Source organism: Rutidosis leptorrhynchoides, chromosome 2 (assembly GCF_046630445.1).
Source record: "Rutidosis leptorrhynchoides isolate AG116_Rl617_1_P2 chromosome 2, CSIRO_AGI_Rlap_v1, whole genome shotgun sequence".
NCBI lineage: Eukaryota > Viridiplantae > Streptophyta > Magnoliopsida > Asterales > Asteraceae > Rutidosis > Rutidosis leptorrhynchoides.
In genome coordinates, this window is record NC_092334.1 from 596,937,788 (window position 1) to 596,961,432 (window position 23,645).

Consider the following 23,645-nt stretch of genomic DNA (forward strand, 5'->3'; position numbering starts at 1 on the left):
GCAACATTACAAGTTTAAATTAATACGTGTAATCATAACAGAGATAGCCAGTTGTGACACTTTGATTACAGAAAAGAAAAAAAAAATACAACAGGCCACGAAGAACAATCATGAACCCAAAACTGATTTTGAATTTAGAGACCTTTATAGACCACGATCACAACACGAAAAATGTTTCAAATACCTTTTAGAAACTTTCTGTAATCTTAAATTAACCTAAAACATCGAATTAAGCTCGAATTTTACAATGAACGAGAAGTTTGACTTTTAACAAAATAACTTTGACCTCAAAATTGAAACACGATAAACAAAATTGAAGTTTAAGATTTTCCAAATAGTTTCATTAAAATATTTCCAACTTGACTGCATTTATACATTTTAAAATCTCATTCAAATTTGAGGATTGAGTAAAAAGTTTCAAGAACAGGTGTACCGAACCTGTTTTTGATTTTTCTGTTAAATTTGGTTAATTTAAATGTTTAATTATAATGTGAAATTTATAACAGATAATAGAAGGTTAAACAAATTTATTAACACACTTATTGGCCAAGTTATATAGCGAGTTGCTGGCATCAGATTCTTCCATCAGGCGTAAAAAAAAAAAAAAAAAAAATAAAGTGAATGGGATAGCTAACAGAATTTGGCAGTGTCTGTATGTATTCAAATATCAAACAGAATTTGAGACAGGAATTGAAAGGGGGATTGTGATGTGCATCTTCCCGGGACCCTTTAAATCTCATAATACGTAATTTAGTTTTGTATATATATCTTTATGTACATATATTTTCTATTTTAAAAAAAAAACGTATATATACCAGTTATTCATATAATTGTTATCTTAAATTCTGTATTATTAGTTGATAATATGAATCTAATAATAACATATGTTAATATTATAAATTTTTAATAAAAGTATTAATAATGATAATATTAAACTTAATAATAATATTAATAATATCTTTATTATCATTATACTAATATAAAGATAAAAGTAATTAGAACAAAGATAATAATAATTTTATTAATGATAACCATATTAAATTGTATTATTTTTATTATAATGATGTTGATAACTATAATATAACAATAACATTATTAATGATTCTAATAATATTACTGATTGCAATAATATTAGCAATGACAATATAACATTTTTCATTTATATTCTTTTTCATAACAATACTAATATAGATATTAATATTGAATGTAATCATAATATTACTATAACAATTATAGTTTATTCTATAATTGAATTTATTATGATAACAATAATATCAATAATTCTTTATGACAATACTTAATATTAATAATTCTTAATTTAAATAATTAAATTCTAATTATTTCCAAATCATACATTTATTTATTTATATGTGTGTGTGTGTGTGTGTGTATATATATATATATATATATATATATATATATATAGTTATTTGCAACAATTGTCCGTGAATCGTCGGGCACAGTCAAAGGGTAACGGATTATCCAAGTATAGATTTCAACTTTCTAGACTCAATATTACAGATTTTGCTTATCGTGTCAGAAACATATAAAGATTAAAGTTTAAATTTGGTCGGAAATTTTCGGGTCATTACATCGGAGAACTTCATGCAACAATGGCCAAACATAAACGCCATGGTACTCGACAAGAATCATTCTGACCATTTCCTAATTGTATTAAAGAATGGCGACATGGATTTTGGACCTAAACCCACTAAAGTTTTTGACGAATGGTTGAATCATGAAGATGCGTATGACATAGTAAAGTGGCATGGCAAATCAATATAGCAAGTAATAGACTGGATTGTATATTTCGTGAAAAACTGAAAAATGTCAAATTAGAGTTACGAAAGTGGTATTCTACTTCTCCAGGCAAATTAAAAAAGGAAATAGAAGAGTTGACCAAAAGTGTAATCGACTGGGAATTAAAGGCTGAGGTCACTGACTTGAATGACGAAGAATATAATGACTGGATGGCAGATCGGGAGAAATTAATGCAAAAAGAAAAGACCTAAACTGAAATGTTGAAACAAAAGGCCCGAATCAAATGGGCTAGAAGGGGATGAAAATAGCAAAATTTTTCACTCGTGCATCCGTAGAAGACAACACAAAAATAATATTCATGGAATCAATGCAGCCGGAGTCTGGACCTGCAACCCAGCCGAAATCAAAAATGAAGCTCTAAAACATTTCCGAAGCCTATATGAGAAACATGAAACCAATGCATTAGAATTAAATACATGGGAGGGCCAGACACTTGATCCAGAGATAGCAAATAATCTTGAAATTCCTTTCACCCTTCCTGAAATACTTGCGGCCATCAAAGAATGCGGGAATAACAAAGCTCCGGGTCTGGATGGATTTAATATCTCGTTCTACACTAAATTATGGGATCTCATCAAAGAAGACCTTCAAATCGCTATTAATTGGTTTTGGGAGACGAGACAAATTTCAAATGGATGCAACGCTTCATTCATCACACTTATCCTTAAGGTACACGACCCTCTAAACTTTTCGAACTATCGCCCCATTAGCCTCATCGGAAGCTATTATGAAATCCTTTCAAAACTACTTGCTAACCGAATCAGAAAAGTGATACCGAGGCTAATTGGCGGCGAACAAAGTGCTTTTATCTCTGATAGATATATCCTTGATACCATCTTAATAGCACAAGAATCAATCGATGATCTCAAAGAAAGAAAACAAAAAAGTTTTTTTTTTTTCAAAGTTGATTTTGAAAAGGCCTTTGATTGTATTGATTGAGATTTTCTAACTTCAATTATGAGATACATGGGCTTTGGGAATAAATGGATCAAATGGGTAATGTCGTGTCTAAACTCAACCTCTATCTCGGTCCTTGTAAACGGATCCCCCACGTATCAATTTTTTCCTAAACGTTGGGTTAGGCAAGGTGATCCTTTGTCACCTTTCCTTTTTATAATAGCAGGAGAGGGTTTAAATCAATTACTAAACGTGGCTATTAATAAAAAAGTAATCAACGCGGTCGAGATTGGAAAAGATAAAATCATTGTTCCTCATTTACAATATGGCGATGACACAATTATTTTTGGTAAATGGAACAAATTTGAAGTCAGAAAAATACTAAAAATACTCAAACGCTTTGAAAAGTTGTCGGGTCTTAAAATAAATTTAAACAAAAGTTGTGTCTATGGAATCGGGACCTCTAATATCGAACTAAACAATCTTGCATCTTGGTTTGGTTGTAAAGAAGGGTCTTTTCCATTTAACTACCTTGGCCTCCCAATTGGGGCAAACCTAAAACTTAATCATAATTGGCTACCTGTTTTTGAGAAATTTAAAAAAATCTAGCCGATTGGAAAGCTAGATCCATCTCATTTGGTGGAAGGCTCATGCTCATCAAATCAGTCTTGAGTAGTCTTCCTTTATACTATTTCTCCCTGTTCAATGCCCCCATGGCTATTCTAAAGCAATTCGAAGGTATGCGTCGTAACTTTTTTTTGGGGCGGTTCGAATGATGAGAAAAAAATGGCTTGGGTTAATTGGAACCAAATGCTTCTCTCTTATGGAGACGGTGGGCTTAACATTGGTTCCCTAAAACTAAAAAACCTTTCACTCTTAACTAAATGGTGGTGGAAACTACTCAGTAACAAAAATTGTTTTTGGGTTCGGGTGATTAAAAGTATCCACTCAACGAGATGCCCGGTTTGTGACGACGACCTAGAAACCCTCCAACATACTCTTTTGTCGTGTAAACATGCCATGGATATATGGAATAGAATCCTCAAATGGTGGAAATTAAACAACCTTCCCATTGCAAGTCTCAAAGATCTTTCAAAATGCGCAAACCCGTCTTTTAAAATGCACACTGGCTTGGCAATTTGGCAAGCGGTGGTATGGACTACGAGTTACTACATTTGGAAAAACCGAAACGACCATGTGTTTAGAAACTCCAAACAGAGCTGCCCCAAGATCATTTCCGACATTCAATATAACAACTCTCATATTTCCATACCTGAATTGACTAATTTGACAATAGAGTTGTTATCCATACGTAATATATAATTAAATTTGACATTGATCAAATATTTATTTTTAGTCGACGCTTTTTGTTAACTAAAGTTTACACTAATTATATAAAATAACTTTAGTTAATATTAATATTAATGCGTATTATATTTAAAACTATATGAAACATAATTATTAATTAAATGATAAGTTATTTTAATCATTATATATATATTTTTAGCTTATAAAAAAGAGATTTTTTTTATAAATTAAATAATGAGCCCATGAATTTTGACTAAATATTTTCAAAAATAAAAACTTATTAAAAACATTTTTAACATGTTTTTATTTTTTGTCAAAATTGGCACCTTTATTTTATTTATATTTTTTCTTTTCACCAACCATTTTATTCCTATAAATACCCACTTCCATTTCATAAAAACTTGTATCAAATCTTTGAAAAAACTCTCTCACAAACTTGGGAAAGTACTTGAGGTATTTTCTATATTTTTTTATCGAATTGCTTTTATTTTTTTGTATATTCTTTAAAAATTCTAATTTAAAATATATAAATTATTTTTACATGTTATAATTAGTATTATAAGTATTATGATGTATAAAAATAATTTTGATAATTTATGGAATATTATTTATAATTAAATACGAATTATGTAGTATTTAAACATAAAAATAATATAAAATTCGTAATAAAATATTAAACAATAATAAAAATCATTATAATTTCTTTTTGAGATTATTATACTTTTATAAACAAGTGAAAATTATAAAAATTAAATAAATGGGACGATTATTATTTAAAAAGAATTTACCTTTACATTATTCTAAACCGAGAGAAATAATAAAGAAAATACAAAATAAATACAAACGTGTATTAAATATTTTTATAAAATTTTTATATGATTAGTAGCATCACTAGATACTTTAAAAAAATATAAAAATTAATTTTAAATTATTTTTCCTATTTATTTAATTATAGGCCGATTACAATGGTTAAATAATTAGAAAACATTAAATAAATAATATTTTGATATAAAATTTGATTTAATAATTTTTATAACATTTTTACATAATATAGAACCTGTAAAAAATATAAAATTATTTATTTAGGTCGATTTAATATTTATTACCTAATTAAATTTGATTAATATAAACTGAGTATTTATATAAAGAAAAGTGGGAAATAAATACAAAAAACTTGATAAAATTATTTTTATAAAATATCCTTCTGAATTGTATAATTAAATAATTTTATAAAAAATTATAAATATAATATTTAATGAATTAATATTCGAATTAACATATATTAGTATGATTTTCGATTAACATAAGTATATTACATATACTAAATTAATATTATTATTATTATAACTTACGGTTAATAACTAAGTATACTATATAATAAAGTATAATGCTTATAATGTAAGTTAATAACAATACATTATTAATAAACACTTATTTTATAACTATACTAATTTAATAATAATAACTTATAGTATATAATATAAGATAATCAAATTGTTAATACATTAATAAATATAATATAACATATATAATAACATATAAACCTAAAGTGAAGGTTAATCAAAGATAATGTACAATTCATGTGAACTTCATCGCTACTCACGGTCGTAAGTGAATGATGTCTAGGTTGCCATTTATGGGTAAGCTTGTGGATCTCGAATGCCATGACTTAGATTCTGGTCAAGAGTCCTGGGCCCCCGGTTACATCTGGTCATTCCTGACTTATTTGATAGCAACGAAGTTTGAATAAAGTTATACAATGTCTTGCTAAAGATTAACCCGAACTTTCTAAAATTGGACAATTTCTATAAGTGAAAACTTTCCATAAATAGTAACCTTCCGAAAATGAAAATTCTTTAGTGAACCATTACTATCAATATAGTACTATATACTATTGTCTGTTAGGCAATGTCTGATCATACGTTCTATCTCTAGGTTGAGATCTCGGTCACGTCCTTCCGTTCAATTCTTTCGTGGAATACTCTTTTGTGCTACTAAGGTGATTTTCATAGCCCCACTTTTACTGTTTACTTAACTATTTATAACTTTTGGGGTGAGACACATGCTTGCTTTATAACTGTTTTACGCTTAGACACAAGTACTAAATTGTTAATTATGCTGTCATGCTTTGATTCATGCTAAATCCCTACCGTAATATCGTCAATTGCTACGTTTAAATGCAAACTTAATTATTGTGAGTAGGCCTATTGAGAGTAACGTCTCTAACCATTCGACCGTTGGTCTTTGGTTACATAATAATGATTCCACGACACTGACAGTACAAGGTATCATAGGGTAAATTGTTTAGTAGCGATATTACAAACTGCGGCAACACTTTTAGATTGATATATCTATATTGATCAACTTTAAACTAAATCTTGTGGTCTAAAACTTTGGATATTATTTATAAACCTATGAATTTCACTCAACCTTTTTGGTTGACACTTTAAGCATGTTTTGTCTCAGGTAATGATTGAGCTAGCTGCTACTTGCTACTAGATGATTGATGTATACTTTGCTGCTTGCATGGAATCCATCATTCATATTTATCATTTTGTTTAGACATTTCCCATTTACTGTACTCTTATGATGTAAAACTTGAATAATGCTTCCACTGTTTATTTAATAAATAAAACGTCTCATTTAGAGTCGTTCTCGTTTGTACAAATGTGATTTGATATAATTAGTCACAAATACCCTAGGCCCTATTTAGGGTTGTGACATTCAAGCAAAAACCTTCGAATGGATTAAACATCGTTGGAAAAAAGGCAACTTGGAATGGCTACAATGGATCACCAACCCCATTTCTTTCGATGCAAACCCACCATCAAAAACAGGTATCGGTTGACATGTAGGTTTTTTAATCTTAACTCTTCGATTGCTTCTTAGTTTCCGGGGCTAAGTGGGTTAGGATAGAACACTTTGTCGTTGGATCCCAACACTGTGTCACCTATCCTGCCCGGCTTGTCTTGTACAAGTTGTCCTCTCCATTTAACAATTGAAGATGTTAAGCTTTTTTCCTGCATATACTCCGATACTCTTCGTGTTCTTTTTTTTTCTTCTTGTCTCGTGCTGTTATATTATCTAGAATAAGCTTACTTGTATAGCTTCTTCAAGTTGCCACAGGCTCTTAATAACCTGTTATTTTTGTTTCCATGTAGTAGTTCCCTTTCTTATTAATAAAATAATTTGTTGGTTTTTCAAAAAAAAAGCAGTGAAGTAGTGATATATTTAGTGGATGAATAATAGTTATTTTCATAGAGTGAATAATTATTTTTAATCTACAAATAAATATTGAATTGAATTTTTTAATAGCAGCATTCAAAATTGTTATTAGAAAATTTATAAAAACTAGTAAAATGACCCGTGAAATCACGAGTTTGTTTAAACGAAACAGTTTAATGATATGTTTTATGTATTAAGTGAACGTAAATGCTAAAGTCATTTAGTTTAATGACCCGTGGAACCACAGATTCCGACTAAGAAACTTGTCGTTGTTTTTACAAACATATTGATATACTTAACTTGGTCAGAATAAATGAACTACATTTATTCTCCCACGACATTCTTCTAATTTTCATTATAATTACTATTTTCTTTGTCATAAAAGTCTACATTACAATATTTTATTGAGACATGCATTCGTATACATATATAACATAATTAATCCCGTAAAGAGAATTCATATTTAAATAATGATAATAATAAAATTTAGAGAAATACCTAATATTAATGTTTAGATTTTTCAGCATCTTCACAAGCAGCAGCCTCAAATTCGATCCTCAATGACACTGCGAAATTGTTGACATCAACGCCCGACATGTTCTAATCCTCAACGACTTGGCCAACCAAACTCAAATGACCCGTCGATTTTGACACCGTTAATAATTTTCGATACAACAAAATTATTTATCTTGTGAAATACTTCTGACAACTGTACTATTATTTATAGCAGTAATCATAGAGAATAATTGCCGAGGTGTCAACTACCGTGCGCTTTTTGTATCCAAATTTTCAAAGTTGTTCAAAATCGTTCATTCTTACAAACCAAGTAACAATGTCATTTATTAATGAAAATGTCAGGAATATTTACTTGGGAGGGTTTAGTTCTAATCAGAAGGTAAGTAAGCATTCAATAACACAATAATTCCCAGGTTCTACAAAAGCGACAAAAACGCAACAGCTGGACACATATATGAATCTTATAATCATCACATCACTGAATGACTTACCCCAATACAATTTTAAAGAGCATCCAACAAAACACTTATGCCTTGGAACACAAATATATGATCTCGCTGAAGCCATCTCTTTTTCTCAGCTGCATTGTTTCTCATCACCTGATTCAATAGAAGTTGAAAAAAATAAACTTATTATAAGTAACATGAATGATCGTATGACCCATATCAGCTATAGAGATGCAGAATTGGCCCATTGTATCTTTGTAATGGTAATTTATAATAAACACTCAACACCTGTATACATTTTGACCCATATAAGTTTTTATCTTCACTGAAGTGCCATTTTTACCTAACACCCAACAACTACTGACCCATATCAGCTATAGAGATGCAGAATTGACCCATTTCATATTTGTAATGGTAATTTTTAAATTTTTTGAAAGTGACTGATGTAATATTGGTGTTGTTATAATAGATAAAAGAGAAAAGAGATTAACCACTAAAAACTTATGTTAGTCTAAAAGTCCAAACCTCATCAGTGTAATTCCGATTTCTTGATCCTTAATAAACACAAAATCAAAACAATAGTCACTAAAGAAATGGTTATTCGAAACACATCTTTAGCCAAAAAATAAATGGTCAAAATAATGAAGATGATACTAATTATCCTCACCTCAAGCTAGTTCTGTGGCAGCATCGGGCATATAAAAAGCTGAATTGGATGGTACATATACATCAGACAATAAAGTTCCGACTACATCTTTATTAATTGACTTTAATTTGCAACTAGCTAAACATTTTTGAGCATTCTTCAAGTAGGAAAAACAAAATTACCATGTGATTATCAAGTGTATTTCATACGATTATTGTTTCACTCCATGAATTGATTTATCAGAAACATACGATTAAAACAAACATGAATTGATTAATCATAAACCATTGAACGATTTTATAAACCCTTGAAGGATTAATCATATCAAGTAATTCGATAAAAACAAATATAAATCGATTAATCATAAACCCTTGAACGATTAATCATAATTTGATTAGTCCTAAACCCTTGAACGATTAATCCTAAACATACGATTAAATCAAATATGAATCGATTAAGCAATAATCATAAAACCTAATTTGAAGAAGATGATTTGTTACCTACGCAAAATCTTCAGATGCAAATGAAAGTGGAATAAGATTGTTTGAAAGATGATGAGAGGCTTGGGTACATGAATTCTTGATAGGAAAACCCTAATTTGAAAAGAGGCGTGCGATTTGTGTAATGCCAAAGCAATTCCTTTCAATTACTCCGGGTTATTGATTATTGTTTTTTTTAGTAAATACAATTAAAATTTTATGATGACATCAACAAAGGTTGCTTAGATTTTTTATTACTTTTTTGAATTATTTTTATGGTTGAATTAGTCTTATTTATGACATTATCATTATAGCATTTTAATAGAAATCATAGATACACCAAATCAATTATTTAACATATGCAAGTTAAATTTATAGTCGTATATATATTTCAATACAGATATTTTAATTTTATGATTTTGTATAAGTACTCCGTATAGTTTTCACGAAATTATTTGTACACTGAATTAAATTAAATTCATTAATTAATGTACGCGTACAAGATGTCATTTTCATTCGCATAACCGTCACTTTACGGCGTGATACCTAAACGCGTTTTCCGTTGTTTCCATATACATATACAACATACCTATACTTATATATATATATATATATATACACAAACCTGCACATAAATACCGATCACGAAACCCTAACTTTTAACAAAATCCTCCGATATACTTTATCCACAATTAATGGCGGCTAACACATCAATCGCTGACGTTGAGAAAGTATTCAGAAAGTTTGACGTTAACGGCGATGGTAAGATATCAATCACTGAACTCGGATCTATTCTCGGCGCACTAGGTACCGTAACGGCGGAGTCAGAATTGAAAGTCGTAATGAAGGAGATCGATACAGACGGCGACGGTTTCATTGATCTGAATGAATTTATTCAGTTTATTCAACGCAGCGGCGGTGAGAATAATGATGAGTTACGTGAAGCGTTTGATATGTACGATCAGAACAAAAACGGTAAAATATGTGCAAGTGAATTGCATTCTGTTATGAAAAGTTTAGGTGAAAAGTGTTCGTTCAAGGATTGCCAGAAGATGATTGCATCGGTTGATGTTGATGGAGACGGTTGCGTTAATTTTGAAGAATTTAAGAAGATGATGAACAAATAATTAGTAACTGTTACTTGTTTCAGTTAATAGAATCGTAACGGTAGTTTTAATTTTTATCAAGTTTAAGTTTAGATTTTGTTTAGTAACGATCACGTACGTACTGCTGTTTTTTTAATTCGTAATTCGTAGTGTAAATTGTTCCGTAATCATCAATGCATGCTTAGTTATTGAACAGTTTCGTTATACCGTTATTATTCGTTTTACTGTTAATTGTTAGTGGAGTTTTAAACATAACCATTAGAAGAGACAAATTTAAGTCCGACTTTATTCACTATTTTACTATTACACTAGATTTGTTATAAATTGTGGTAGCTGCATGAAAAAGGAAGTTAGGAATTACAGTAGTTATTTTCGTGTTTGATTATGACTGTGCGTCTGTGACAATGATCATGCGGAATCCATTGATTTAAGTTTTATCTTTCACATGTGTTGTCATTAACACGCTTAAAACAATAATTATAGTTGTCGTTTGATATTCACAGAATTATGTAAGGTATATTTTGGGCTTTAAACGAGCTAAACCAAGCCGAACATTGGCAAAGTTCGAGATCGACATTTAATTTTCATAAAGCTTCGAGTTCGGCTCGGTTCGAGCTTAATATATATATTAAGCTCGAGCTCGGCTCGTCTAATATATTACATGCTCAAACTCGGCTTAAGCTCGACTCGTTAATATATAATTTTATTTTTTGTATAATTTAAATTTATTATATTTCTTTTTTATTGTTTTTGTAATTTATATCCATGTATAATAAGTTTAATAAAAACAAAATTACAAGATGTACAAAATTAAACTATCAATGTATGACTAAACAATACTTGATGAAAAAAAAGTATTTATCAGTACTCCATAATGAGAAAAAAAAAATTATGAAAATTCATCGGTTGAAGTAATTATGAATCAGGAATATATGTAAATGTATATACTAATATATAAGAAAACAAATCAAAGAGCAAGGAATACAATGCAAGTGTGCGGTAATAATACAGAGTATCACAAAAATAAAGTTGTTTCGAAATTCAAAAGAAGTATTTGATGTGGTCCGTGCGGTCGTCTTTTTATTATCTCGACGTCGGTTGTTGGATTCGACGGACGCGAGTCCCGCTCGGGCGCACCCGTGGACTGTTTTATTATTTTATATTTTGCTGGGGCCTAAGTGTTTACTAATACTTAATCATAAGAATGAGCAAGTGATAGGTTTACCTAGGGTCGTTCTTAAAGACAACCCCTCAAGGTTGTTATTAGAAATTTTCTTATGTTTTGGTTAGTACTTAACAGATGACGTGGAATAAATAGATGACGTGGAATGCCACGTTGACGTTTAATGAAGAAAGTTAACGAGACCCCTCTTTTTGATTAACTTTTGAAAAAAGAATTTTTTTTTTTATCTAGCAGAATGAAATAGATTACCAAAAATAGGAAAACGAAGTCGCGATGCTCATTAAAATTTTATCTATGCACATATTTTATACCCAACAAATCTTCGTTGACAACTTTTTACCTATAATCGCTATTATCGTTAATATAATACAAAAAAGTAACACTAATTACGCATTTTTGATCGATTTGACCAACTTTAACCGAATTTTTTTACTTTTGACCAACGTTGACCTGGCCTTTCCCGCATTTGACCCGACTTTTGAGAGTTTACCGACTTATTAGAAGACGGGACGGGGTCGAAACGGGCTAGTCACCAAAACGCTACAACGGGCGTCGCAACGGACTTCATTTACAACATTGCTTATAGTTTAAGAGATACGTCAACTTATATGCGAATTTGTGCACCTGTATATCATTGATCAAGCCAAGTGTTATCTTGTGCATTTTTCTTACACAACAATACATATGTAATGCATTTCTGGTTAGCCAGCTAGATGTTGTACTCTTTCAATGATGTTTTTGATTTGTCGGCTTATCTGTTTAACTAGGGTGAGATGGGTGCATTGACTGCAAACTTGATTAGGTGCAGAAAGTTGTGGATAGACCTGATGGTCAAGCTTATGCAGGCGGTGTTGGGCAGCGAGACCTGTTTGAAGAAAATTTGAAAGATTTGCGAAAATGAGCAGATACTAAAATCGTCTAAATATAACACTATTGTGTTGATACGTGAACGACATAATGGAAGACTTGGAACTGCAGTCAACGTATTGATGCTTATATCCTGCTATCACATTCGGTATGTTATTATTATGATACTTTCATCTGGATGTGGTGATTTCAACCCATTAAATTGTCCATGGTTCATTCTGGGTCACACTTTATTATTAACGAGAAAAGTAGCTTGAAGTTGTATTCCTATTTTATTTAAAACGTTAGATTATTACTGAAATAATCTATACTAATTACTATTTATTTAATATAAGTGCATCATATCTCCCACACATGTTTTAATATCACAGGATCAATCAAAATGAAGCACACATGCTAAAGCAGGCTGCTAGTGTATATTTCTTACTTAGAAGGCATTAAATAGCATGATGGCATCATCAATAATCATAAGAGAAGATTCTAGAACTTCCCATTTGTCTCCGACCTGTTTACGTCTTTTCAACACCTCGTCGCCTACCGTCACTCCTTTATGCACCCGAAGAATCTGCAGAAAAAATGTTCTTGGATATTTATTTAAGGCATATATATCATAGATGACAATGACAGATACATATGAAATAATTTATACGAGTGTGACTTCATACGTCTTTTGCTTGTTCAAGCTCATAAACAAGACGAAGTTTTAAGTTAAGGGCCGCATGATACATGTCATCTAGAACGTGTTCCCAAAGAGCACGTTTATTCAATTTCCACAGTAACATATCCACCTTCTGAACATCACTTCCAATTGTCTGTAAGATAACATCATGAGTATCAGTTAAAAATAACATGTTGTAACACATATGCAATAGTAGTAGTTACAGTTTTGACCCATTAACTTACACAAGGGTCCATCTGGGTTATGTTTTATCCCAAGTGAGTCAAACAAATCTAATCTAATAATAATAGAATATCAGTTTAAAACTAAAGCTGTCAAATGGGGTGAGTCCCAAAATGTATTTTAAATGCATAGATGTCCTAAATCCTTTTATTCGAAGGACTTGCTTATTATTACGGAGTATAAAATTTACTGTATATTATTGTCACTCATATTCGACACACTAATTAGTAATTACGTATGACACAACTAGTGTCACCAAATACTAAATCTGCCTAACACACCCAATTTACCAATTTTAAGATATCGTATATACATTAAACCTAATTTACCTCCATATGCAAAAAGTCATCTTTCCATAGCTGAAATAGAATCTTCAAAGCATCTTTCTTTTCAACGAATGTAGTGTTCGATATCTAACAAAAGTTAAAAACACAAGACGAGTGAATACACAAGTGTTAGTCTATTTCACAAGTTAATTTTCTTTGGCCAAAAAAATATAATAAAAGTCTTAAGGCATAATATTACACGTTGTCTAACTTCAGTAACTATTAACAGAAGGATCATTTTCGGAAAAAGATAAAAAAAAAAGATCAACGCCGTTGAAAGATTTGAGTACCTTATCAGTATCAAAAAGACTTTCACGTTCTGATAGTAACCTGAATATTCTATAAGCCTCTCTTCCATACTTTTTCAGCACAATAGATTCAACCTGTATATCAAAAGATGTTAGGACTTCAAAAACATATTTGTAAATATTCTTCCATAATGATTAGAGGGGCAATGTGAAATAATTAATTAATTTACGATTGAGCTGATTTGTGTTGCGTATCAACTTCAAACTGTTATAATAGAAAATAAATAAAATAGGTTGAAATAGTTTATTTTTAGTGCATTTAACACCCCACATTCCACATCCTACCTCACTCTAATCTATTGGTTTTGCAATTTTTTGATAAATGTTTTAAACCAAATTCGACCCGTTTCCACCCATAAAAATTTTATGATTATGACCCATTCTTTGAGCCATCAATTTTATCAACTCTAAAAATAAGAATATAATAGAGAATGAACCATTGCCCGAATGGATGTGTTCCCGGGTACCGTCGATCGGGTTCGGGTTTCCGCCCGAACGTGTGTGTTACGTGCAAATGATGAGGGTCGTTGAAAGAAATGATCTACTGATGCCAAAAAAATCGCCGTTCAAAAAAAAAAAAATAGAGAATGAACCTCTTGGGCTTGAGCCTGATTAATAATTTTCTTCAAATCTGTGCAAAATATCAGCAAAAATTTAAAAATCAATAAAAGTTGGAACTTGGAACAGACATTGTTGTTTGACGAAAAGATAAAACGGGCTTACCTATACTATAGGTTTCATCTATCCCGATTGTCGGGATTTCGCAACCCAACTGAACAAGTGAAGCTCGAACACGCTCTAAAGTCAAACTTTGCCCTTCTTCATTCTTCATTGCTTCCTCATATATAGTTTCTAAAGGAAGCGGAACTGAAGATCGAAACATAGAATCGCTGAGCCAGAAAATGTGAAAAAGTCAGAGTTTGACCATTTGAATTAGCAAAAGATTAATCTAACCCGTTTTTTCCATCTTGACTTTAGTTTCATCTCTTCTAGTTGCCTCAAATATAGCACTTAGAACGATGCCAACTACACTATCCAACCGTGTTGTCACATGGGAAACACATGACTGTACACAACAAACATCAGAACACATATATATATTTATAAAGATTTATGCCAATAGATTGGCCAATCCCGGAAATTATGCAAGAAAAAAACCTTATGACGAAGACGTCGAACGAATTCCTCAAAATTCACACGCCAAAGAATTTCTTTTTTTTCATTTGTAGCACAAACTTCTGGTTCAGGTTGCTTACGCAGTGAAATACAATACGAGTAAATACAGGTTGTTGTCAAGAATTAGAGACTCAGAGTTGATAAAATGATAGGCTAATTAACAGTTGTCACCTTAGTTCGTTTCTTTGGAGCATCATCTTCCTCAGACGGTGGAACAAATGGTTCATGAGCAGGGCATCTTTCAATAAAACGTGCCTGAACAAGTTTATTGAAGTTTTCATGTATCACATTATCAACAGAATTATTGTTCTCTGCAAGATAGCAAAAACCTTTTAGCATATACAACGGCTCTAGTTTGAAAATCGAGGGAAAATAAGATGATATCAAGACTAACCTCCACCTGTCACATCGACCTTATGCTTATCCTTATATCTATCACTATTCTTATTCAATGATAACCTACCATGTTGAAGTAATCCTTCAAAAATCTCCATGCACTACCAAGAAGAAACAAGCGACACAGTCAAACAGAGAGCCGTAAAACAACAACACAAAAGACAGTGACCAAAACTTACTTGTTGTCCGTATTCATCTGACACTATAGCTAAAAACTTAGGGAACCGCATATGGTGAATAATATTTTCATGCAAGGCCATATATTGAATCATCATCTTTGGTTCTTCCCCAAATCCGCCTGCACACACATATGTATCATCAATTTATTGCTGCATACATACAAGATTTTATTTTTAATTGTCGAAGTTGTAAATTTCTCAAATTTCTAGGTTTTATTTCACAAAAGTTATAATCTTTAAGGATACTTCAACTGTTCAACCTTGGTTACATGTTGAGTTACATCATTAAATGTCTAGCCAGTTGCCAGTTACATCATTAAAGAAACTTTCACTTTCAAAACAAAGGGAACAATGTAAATAGCCAATCTACAGACTTCATCATCTTAGGTGGGTTCTATAAAAACTATACAAAATTCACTACATAATTTTCTACTTTCGAGCAACTAAAAGCATTCTATTGTAACAATCTCAATGGAGATACAGCCTAGAATACACAATTAAGAAAATTAATTTATCGTGTAATGTGATATCATTAACAATAGAAACCCTAATGATTGAATTGAAGATATAAACTGAATAGAAAGAGTACCTGGTTGTTGAATAGTGAATGCTTGAACACAATTATGTTGAATTAACAAAAATAGAGCATTTGTAACGTTCTGTTTACTGAGCTCCGTATATCGTATCACTTGAACTAACGATAATGTTCCTTTACATAATAGACATTCACATACTTTCTGCAAGTTTAATTTCTTGTGAAAAAATAATACTGTGATTAAACTTGAAAAGAAATATAGTGGTTAGGATTATAATTAGGTTTGATAAGAACTTACAGAGACTAATTTACCAAAATAAGTAGTGATCAGATGTACGGCGAGTTTGAGTCCGTGCGGCGTCGACATGTTCGGTGGTATTGTACGGTGGTTGGCGGTTGGCCGGGAAGATGCAAGTAACAAAGGATACTGAACTAGAAGGCAGAAAAAGTATATACAGATATAAATATAGATACAGTAAATCATACAATAATAACACTGGTATTTGTATGGATCAAATCATCAAAGTGCTTAATAACAACACTAGTATTTGTATTAGTATTTGTATGAATCAAAGGAAGTATTGTTTGGAATTGCTTCGTGATTATGGTACGCTATATTGTAAACCTATTGGTACACGTATTGAGTTTGGTTATAAAACGAGCTTAATCATCTTAACAGAGAAATTCATTCATCTGTTTATAAATTATAAATTTATAATAACACAATACTTTGTTCTTTTTTTATGTAAGGAGAACTGACTGGAAGTTGAATTTCAGACTCAGCTCATCCAGCATATACCGATTTATTGTCATCTAAAGTATTGTCAAGTTAAAGAAGGGGAGATTTAACATTGAACTGTGTTACTATATCATTTATTTACTTAAACTATAAATGTAAACATAAAATATGATATTTAACTAAGCATACCTTAGTGTCCTGCACCACTGAGACTTGGACTAAATCTTTTGTAGCACCCTGTGAAGATCGATTTTCAGTTTCAACCCTGAAATTGACATTTATCACATTAGACAAACTGATGAATAACCTATCATTAAATTCAATCAGGAATAAATGAAGATTACAGTACACTGGAGATAAAGGCACGTTGGCAGAAATCATTGGAGTAAGAGGGAGTGCAATGGATGATGAGTCAGACCCTTCAACGTCAGAGGAAGCATTTTCAACAGGAATGATGATGATAGGTGTAGTAACTGCTACAGGGTTTAAAGATACATCATTAGCAGCTGCTGCGTTCATACAAGTTGGAGGTTGAACAAGTGTAGATGTAGTCCTTGTAGATGCTTCTTTCTCGGCTTGATCACGAGCCAACTGAGCATAGATAAACAAAAGTTCAGAACCATATTCTTTATTATGTTCTGGTAGTAATTAAAAATAGCAAGAGAGGTAATAAGTCAAGAATAAAACCTCTAATTCCTCAGGTAAAGCCCATTGAGATTGCTTTGTATCCTTGTTGTAATAGTATCTGCATCCGTATTGAACACTACATTAGTAAACATGAATATAACAATTGGAAATATAATAATCAATTTTAAAGCGAGAAACGCACTTTTTACCCTCTGCAGTAGCGAGCTCTTTCCAAACAGTTGTGGCATCAGCTCTCTGCCAATAACAAATGAACAGGCACATTAACCATAAATCATGATGCAATTGTCAACAAGTATAACTTTACAAACCCATATGCAGCATAATAAGCATATAGAACTGAAACTGATCAATACATATGCAACACAAGGCAATGTAATCCAACTTCAGATGAAACAAAGACATGCTTTACATTATGGTAATACTGTAAACAACGTGAGTTACCTCCAAAGGTGTCATCAACTCCAACGGCTTCTCCCATGAAGATTGTTTTGTTTTCTTGTTGTAATAGAATCTGGAAAACGAAGTCTTAATATATCAATACAATACAATTGATATGAATATTAAGTTCTTATAAAATAGATGATCATGTTCTGATGTAGTACGACTATAAACATATATTACCTTCTTCCATCAGTAGCTATATACTCTTTCAAATCAGCAGATGCCTCTTGATTAGCATTGATAAAACTTGATGTCTGCTATAAGAATGAACAGATGTATATGTATCTTCGGAAGTTCAAATGAAAGAGCGTAGATGTAAATACGAATCTTAGACCAAACGTATACTCGATCTAGAGGCGAAAAACACTAGAACAAGCTATAATCGAATAAACTTAAGCTTTCGGGATAGAAGAATCAAACCTACAAGAGATTAGATCAGCACCCAGAGTGAGTTGCTATTCGTGTTCCGTATGTTGAGGACCGAAAACCGGAGAGATTTTACGGCTACGGAGTGTGCAAAGTGTATAACATAACAATTAACCCGTATCCCATATTTATAGTATATGCAGTGACAGTCGGACCGATAAACTCTGTCTTGACTGACTTAGTCGGTCGACTATTAGTCAACTTAAACAAGAATTCCACCGACCTAGCTCTGTCTACTGACAAAGACTTCTGTCGATCGACAGAGTCCGTCTGTCGGTCGACAATGAGTCGGTTTAACTTTGGATTTAAACTTTAACGAAATGTAAACAATCGATATCCAATAGTCAATGTTCGGTTACAATACCATTCGATAACAAATGACTGAATTAAACATAACATATAGAAGTAGAGATTTCCGATTATGCACTAACAAATTCCCTCTAAGACCTAGTTCTAATAAAGATCTTCGGTCATTACCTCACCATTCTTCAAACGGATTGGTAACCATGTTATTTTTTTTTTTTTGGGGTAAGCGAGGAAACCCTCCCTATGAACGAGCACATTGGCTCCCCCATAGAAGGTAAAACCTCGGGTAATCAAGCCCCCCGAGCGCGAGACCTGGTACCGGGTGAATTGCGCATTATGCGCACCCTCTAGTCACACTCCCTTTTTGAACAATTTGGCATAGCCAGGAATTGAACCCGGGTGGTGTGCTTCATTGGGCAACTCGGTGACCACTCAGGCTCAATGGTTGTAACCATGTTATTCAAATAGCATACTTTGGCGACTCGAGCAAACTGCTCTGCCTAAACACGATTGATTTCCCGATATTGCATCCGATTGTAGTATAGAGTAAAGATATCAACCTCACAACAATTTCTTAGCCAACAATTTCTTAGCCAGACTAGATCTAAAACCCTGATAACCTCCTACCACCGCGCTTTTAGCCGAGTGGTATCCCCATTCCTTGTGTTTAGGGCTAGGGTTGAGGTCGCCTCACTCAGCTCACCCTCTTAATTAATCTGCCTGAAATATGGAGCTCCAGATTGACCCTCAGGGGGGTTTTCTCCCGGATCCATTCAGGATTCAAACCCGATCCGCCTGCCCCTCTTAATGGTTTAAGGATCAGGTTCCTACAATGCGATTCGGGTTTCCTCTCGAAAGCTCGTGCGTGCATGGCAAATAATGCGAAGGTGGATAATTTCCCTCTGAGTGATGCCGACAACTTGCCTTTCAAAAAAAACCCTGATAACCTCCTGATCGTCCTTCCCAGCTTTATCCTGTGACTATGAGTGCTTCTTCTGAGCAGTCATCATAACTAAAGTTTTGTGGCATCTTCAATGGTACTTTCTTCATGGTCTCCGCAGCATTAAACTTAACAATCTACTTCGATTTTTCCGTTCTGAAATTAGTTCTATAACTAAACTTCGAAAAATGTGGTCAAAACTCTTGGATCTAAACACAATTCTGATTTTTTTTAGTAGAAACCACGGTAAGCTTTCAAACTCACAATACAACATCTTCAACCTGGCGACTTGCATGAATTCAAAATAAGGAAATGACTTGAATTGATATGGGTATTAAACATAGTCAACCTCGGATTGGTCGGGGTTTTTCCTCCGGGGCAGTAGTTGGGGGCGGGTTATGCAACTGCGGGAGATGATCACGTGGGTGGTTTAGTCACTGGGTGATCCTAAATTGTTGTTAAAAAAACACCAAATTCTTTCTTTATCGCATACACATCAAGTTCCTTAATATATGGCCAGGCCAAGATTTTTCCTATAGTTGTAGTGGAGTTATTTTTGTTGATAAACTTCAAAAACTTTTCCACCTTTGTTTCTCACAATATTGCCTAATTCGCAGCAATATTCTCCGCTCTTCTTCAAAAAACTTCCACTTTTTCTTTATTTATCTTGACCGGCAGGAAACCATCCGGCAAGACTTCAGACTTTTCTTTCTCTTCACATCTTCTGTTCAACAATTCTTCATCAAATTTGAAATACTCAGCAAAACTTGGAAGATCTTCATTGTTAGCACTTTGGTACATTGGATAATCTTCCGTAGTAGTATCTTCAAATTCGACTTCATCAAAATCATCATTGTTTTCACCTACAGGAGCTTCCTCATCCATTGGCACATCTTCGGGAAGAGGACTAGTAGAGGACGATGCATGAGCGTCGGCATATACACTCTTTTCAAGCAGGTAGATGGTCAAGTTAATGTAGGGAAGATTTAAATTGAATTATGTTACTATATCATTTATTTACTTAAACTATAAAATAAAACATAAAATATGAGATTTAACTAAGCATACCTCAGTGTCCTATATCACTGAGACTTCGACTAAATCTTTTGTAGCACCCAGTAAAGATCGATTTTCAGTTTCACCCCTGAAATTAACATTTTTCACATTAGACAAATTGATGAATAACCTATCATTCAATCAGTAAATAAATGAAGAATTACACTAGAGATAAATGCACGTTGGCAGAAATCATTGGAGAACCACCAACTGCACGAGTAAGAGGGAGTGCAATGGATGATGACTCAAACCCTTCAACTTTAGGGGAAGCATTTTCAACAGGGATGATAGGTGCAACTGCTACAGGGCTTAAAGATACATCATTAGCAGCTGCTTTGATAGAAGTTGAAGGTTGAACAAGTGTAGATGGGATTAAAGTGGCAGTAGGAGATTTAGTCCTTCTAGATGCTTCTTTCGCAGCGTGATCACGAGCCAACTGAGCATAGATAAACAAAAGTTCAGAGCCATATCCTTTATGTTCTGGGAATAATTAAAAAGAGCGAGAGGGGTGATACGTCAAGAATAAAACCTTTAATTCCTCAGGTAAAGTCCATTGAGATTGCTGTGTATCCTTGTTGTAATAGTATCTGCATACGTATTGAACAATACATCAGTAAACATGAATATAACAATTGGAAATATAATCAATTTTAAAAGCAAGAAGCGCACTTTTTACCCTCTGTAGTAGCAAGCTCTTTCCAAACAGTTGTGGCATCGGCTCTCTGCCCAATAACAAACGAACAGGCACATTAACCATAAATCACGATGAGCAACTGTCAAGACGTATAACTTTACAAAACCCATATGCAACACAAGGCAATGTAATCCAACTTCAGACGAAACAAAGACAAGCTTTACATTATGGCAATACTGTTAACAACATGAGTTACCTCCAAAGGTGTCATCAACTCCGAAGGCTTCTCCCATGAAGATTGTTTTGTTCTCTTGTTGTAATAGAATCTGGAACACAAAGTCTTAATATATCAATACAATTGATATGAATATTAAGTTCTTATACAACAGATGATCATGTTCTAATTTAGTACGAATATAAACATATATTACCTTCTTCCATCGTCAGCTGTATACTCTTTCCAATCAGCAAATGCCTCTTGATTAGCATTGATAAAACTTGATGTCTGCTACAAAAATGAACAGATGTATATCTATTGTACTCCGTATTATATTATAGTCCAAATTAAAAATCATAAGCAAGACCACATTTATGCAGGAACTTGCAAGTGATAGAAGGTAATTGAATATTTCAATCATAAACGCTAACAAAATCAATCATATTTATCTATGGGTGAAGGACACGAAATTAGGGTTTAAAGAAAATGAAATTACCTGTGAAGTAGGATTATGAGTGTTGCCATCCATTGTTTTTCAGTCAACAATTGGTTTTAAATTGAAGATGAAAATGTTGGGATACAATTAGCCGTTTGCTGGTCAGTCACTGATGTTCTGATTGTTGCAGACAATACATTCACACACTCCAAGCTTTAAAAGGGAAATTATTATTATTATTATTATTATAATGAATTTAAATTATATAAATTATAGAAAAAACTACACGGCAAGTTGGTATGAAATTGCATTCATAGTCCTTAAACTTATTTTTATTGCATTTATTATCCTCATAGTTTCTATTTTTTCACTTAACATCCCTCATGCTGACAATATTTGAAAGTTTATGTTAACTTTAGTCACATGTTAGGCACACGATGGCTTTTTTTCTTTTTTTTCTTTTTTATGAACTCATTTTCTTCCGCACCTTCACATTCATCTTGCTTATTATTTATCCTTAAATCATCATAAACCTTAACTGAATACAATCAAAATGGCAAAAATCAAACTAATACCTAAAATCGAACTAATCAAACTCTCTAAAATTTCCTTTAAGGATGTAGTTATATCTCAGAAATAACACTATTATATCTCTTAAATTCTCTTATACACATATTGTTTCAAGATTTAAAAAAAAAAATAAAAAATCAAGTTCCGCCTTATTGCAAATATTGTTTGACATGCAGTGATAAAATTCATTAATGATTATTGGTGAACACAAATTATATTATATTATATCTTTTTAGAAGATAATTATAATTAGAGTAATGATTTTTCAACTTACCATTCCAACTTACCTTTCATGACATGTGTATTCTATTAATTCGCTCTCCAACCTATAAATACACATGTCATGATCCTAAAAAGGTAGGTTGAAAGGTATGTTACAAATGGTAGGATCATTTTTCTTATAATTTACGAGGGATCAATATCTTAACGTTTTGGTGTGTTCGGTTGAGTTTACGTATACTAACAAAAAACCATATGTGATACAAAAAAAGTCCAAATTCTCAGCAAGACCAGCAAACTCAGTTCCACCTTTCTTCAAATTTTTTTAGATTCCTCTCATTGAAAACCTTATTTAATAGAAGGCATACATCGTCGTGATGAATCGAAGCTTTGTAACGTTAACCGACAGTGGATTGTGGTGGATAGCGAGTAGTGTTGTAAAGCTTCTTATTTATCCCCGAGATCTCCCCTATAATCTTGTGCTTAATTGTAATGCCCCGATTTCGAAAATTTGTAGGTTTGGGTCGTTTGGTTGTGTTGTGGTGTGCAACGATCTGGATATTTGCTCCAAGATTATCGCTCAAGCTTCAAACTCAAGTTTCGAATTAATGGTGCCTTTTGCTTCCAAGGCCGATTCCTTGTGAGATATGTTTGAGTCGAACTTCGTGGGATTTCGTCCAAGTTTATGTCTGTTGGGA

At 32.5% G+C, this 23,645-nt stretch overlaps 2 protein-coding genes and 1 long non-coding RNA gene across 3 annotated transcripts; 1 reads left to right on the top strand and 2 right to left on the bottom strand.

Annotated features, from left to right (window-relative positions):
* The first annotated feature begins 9,974 nt into the window (after positions 1 to 9,974).
* On the top strand, positions 9,975 to 10,529 carry LOC139893379 (probable calcium-binding protein CML23). Its single transcript, XM_071876535.1, has one exon. It carries the CDS (start codon positions 10,034 to 10,036, stop codon positions 10,463 to 10,465), a length of 432 nt encoding a protein of 143 aa, XP_071732636.1. The 5' UTR covers positions 9,975 to 10,033; the 3' UTR covers positions 10,466 to 10,529.
* Positions 10,530 to 12,895: 2,366 nt separating this feature from the next.
* On the bottom strand, positions 12,896 to 21,452 carry LOC139889928 (uncharacterized). Its single transcript, XM_071872840.1, has 16 exons — positions 21,401 to 21,452; positions 17,404 to 17,645; positions 17,244 to 17,319; positions 16,614 to 16,742; positions 16,370 to 16,517; positions 15,781 to 15,899; positions 15,600 to 15,702; positions 15,377 to 15,516; positions 15,188 to 15,286; positions 14,984 to 15,095; positions 14,753 to 14,896; positions 14,623 to 14,660; positions 14,012 to 14,104; positions 13,725 to 13,808; positions 13,160 to 13,306; positions 12,896 to 13,059 (listed from the first exon to the last, which is right to left on the bottom strand). The coding sequence occupies exons 2-16, from the start codon at positions 17,571 to 17,573 to the stop codon at positions 12,922 to 12,924; spliced, it is 1,740 nt and encodes a 579-aa protein (XP_071728941.1). The 5' UTR covers positions 17,574 to 17,645; positions 21,401 to 21,452; the 3' UTR covers positions 12,896 to 12,921.
* On the bottom strand, positions 17,742 to 18,416 carry LOC139893955 (uncharacterized). The gene is made up of 4 exons (XR_011774759.1): positions 18,324 to 18,416; positions 18,144 to 18,213; positions 17,884 to 17,936; positions 17,742 to 17,799 (listed from the first exon to the last, which is right to left on the bottom strand). It is a non-coding gene; the product is annotated as an uncharacterized lncRNA (long non-coding RNA).
* Positions 21,453 to 23,645: the final 2,193 nt, after the last annotated feature.

Bases quoted from the DNA above. Each gene is read 5' to 3' on its own strand.
- LOC139893379 (XM_071876535.1), top strand. From the start codon at position 10,034: ATGGCGGCTAACACATCAATCGCTGACGTTGAGAAAGTATTCAGAAAG.
- LOC139889928 (XM_071872840.1), bottom strand. From the start codon at position 17,573: ATGAACGCAGCAGCTGCTAATGATGTATCTTTAAACCCTGTAGCAGTT. The intron at 14,897-14,983 runs GTTAGATTAATC...TTCGATCTTCAG, and splicing joins AGTCAAGATGGAAAAAACGG to TTCCGCTTCCTTTAGAAACT. The intron at 14,661-14,752 runs GTAAGCCCGTTT...TATTTTGCACAG, and splicing joins AGATGAAACCTATAGTATAG to ATTTGAAGAAAATTATTAAT.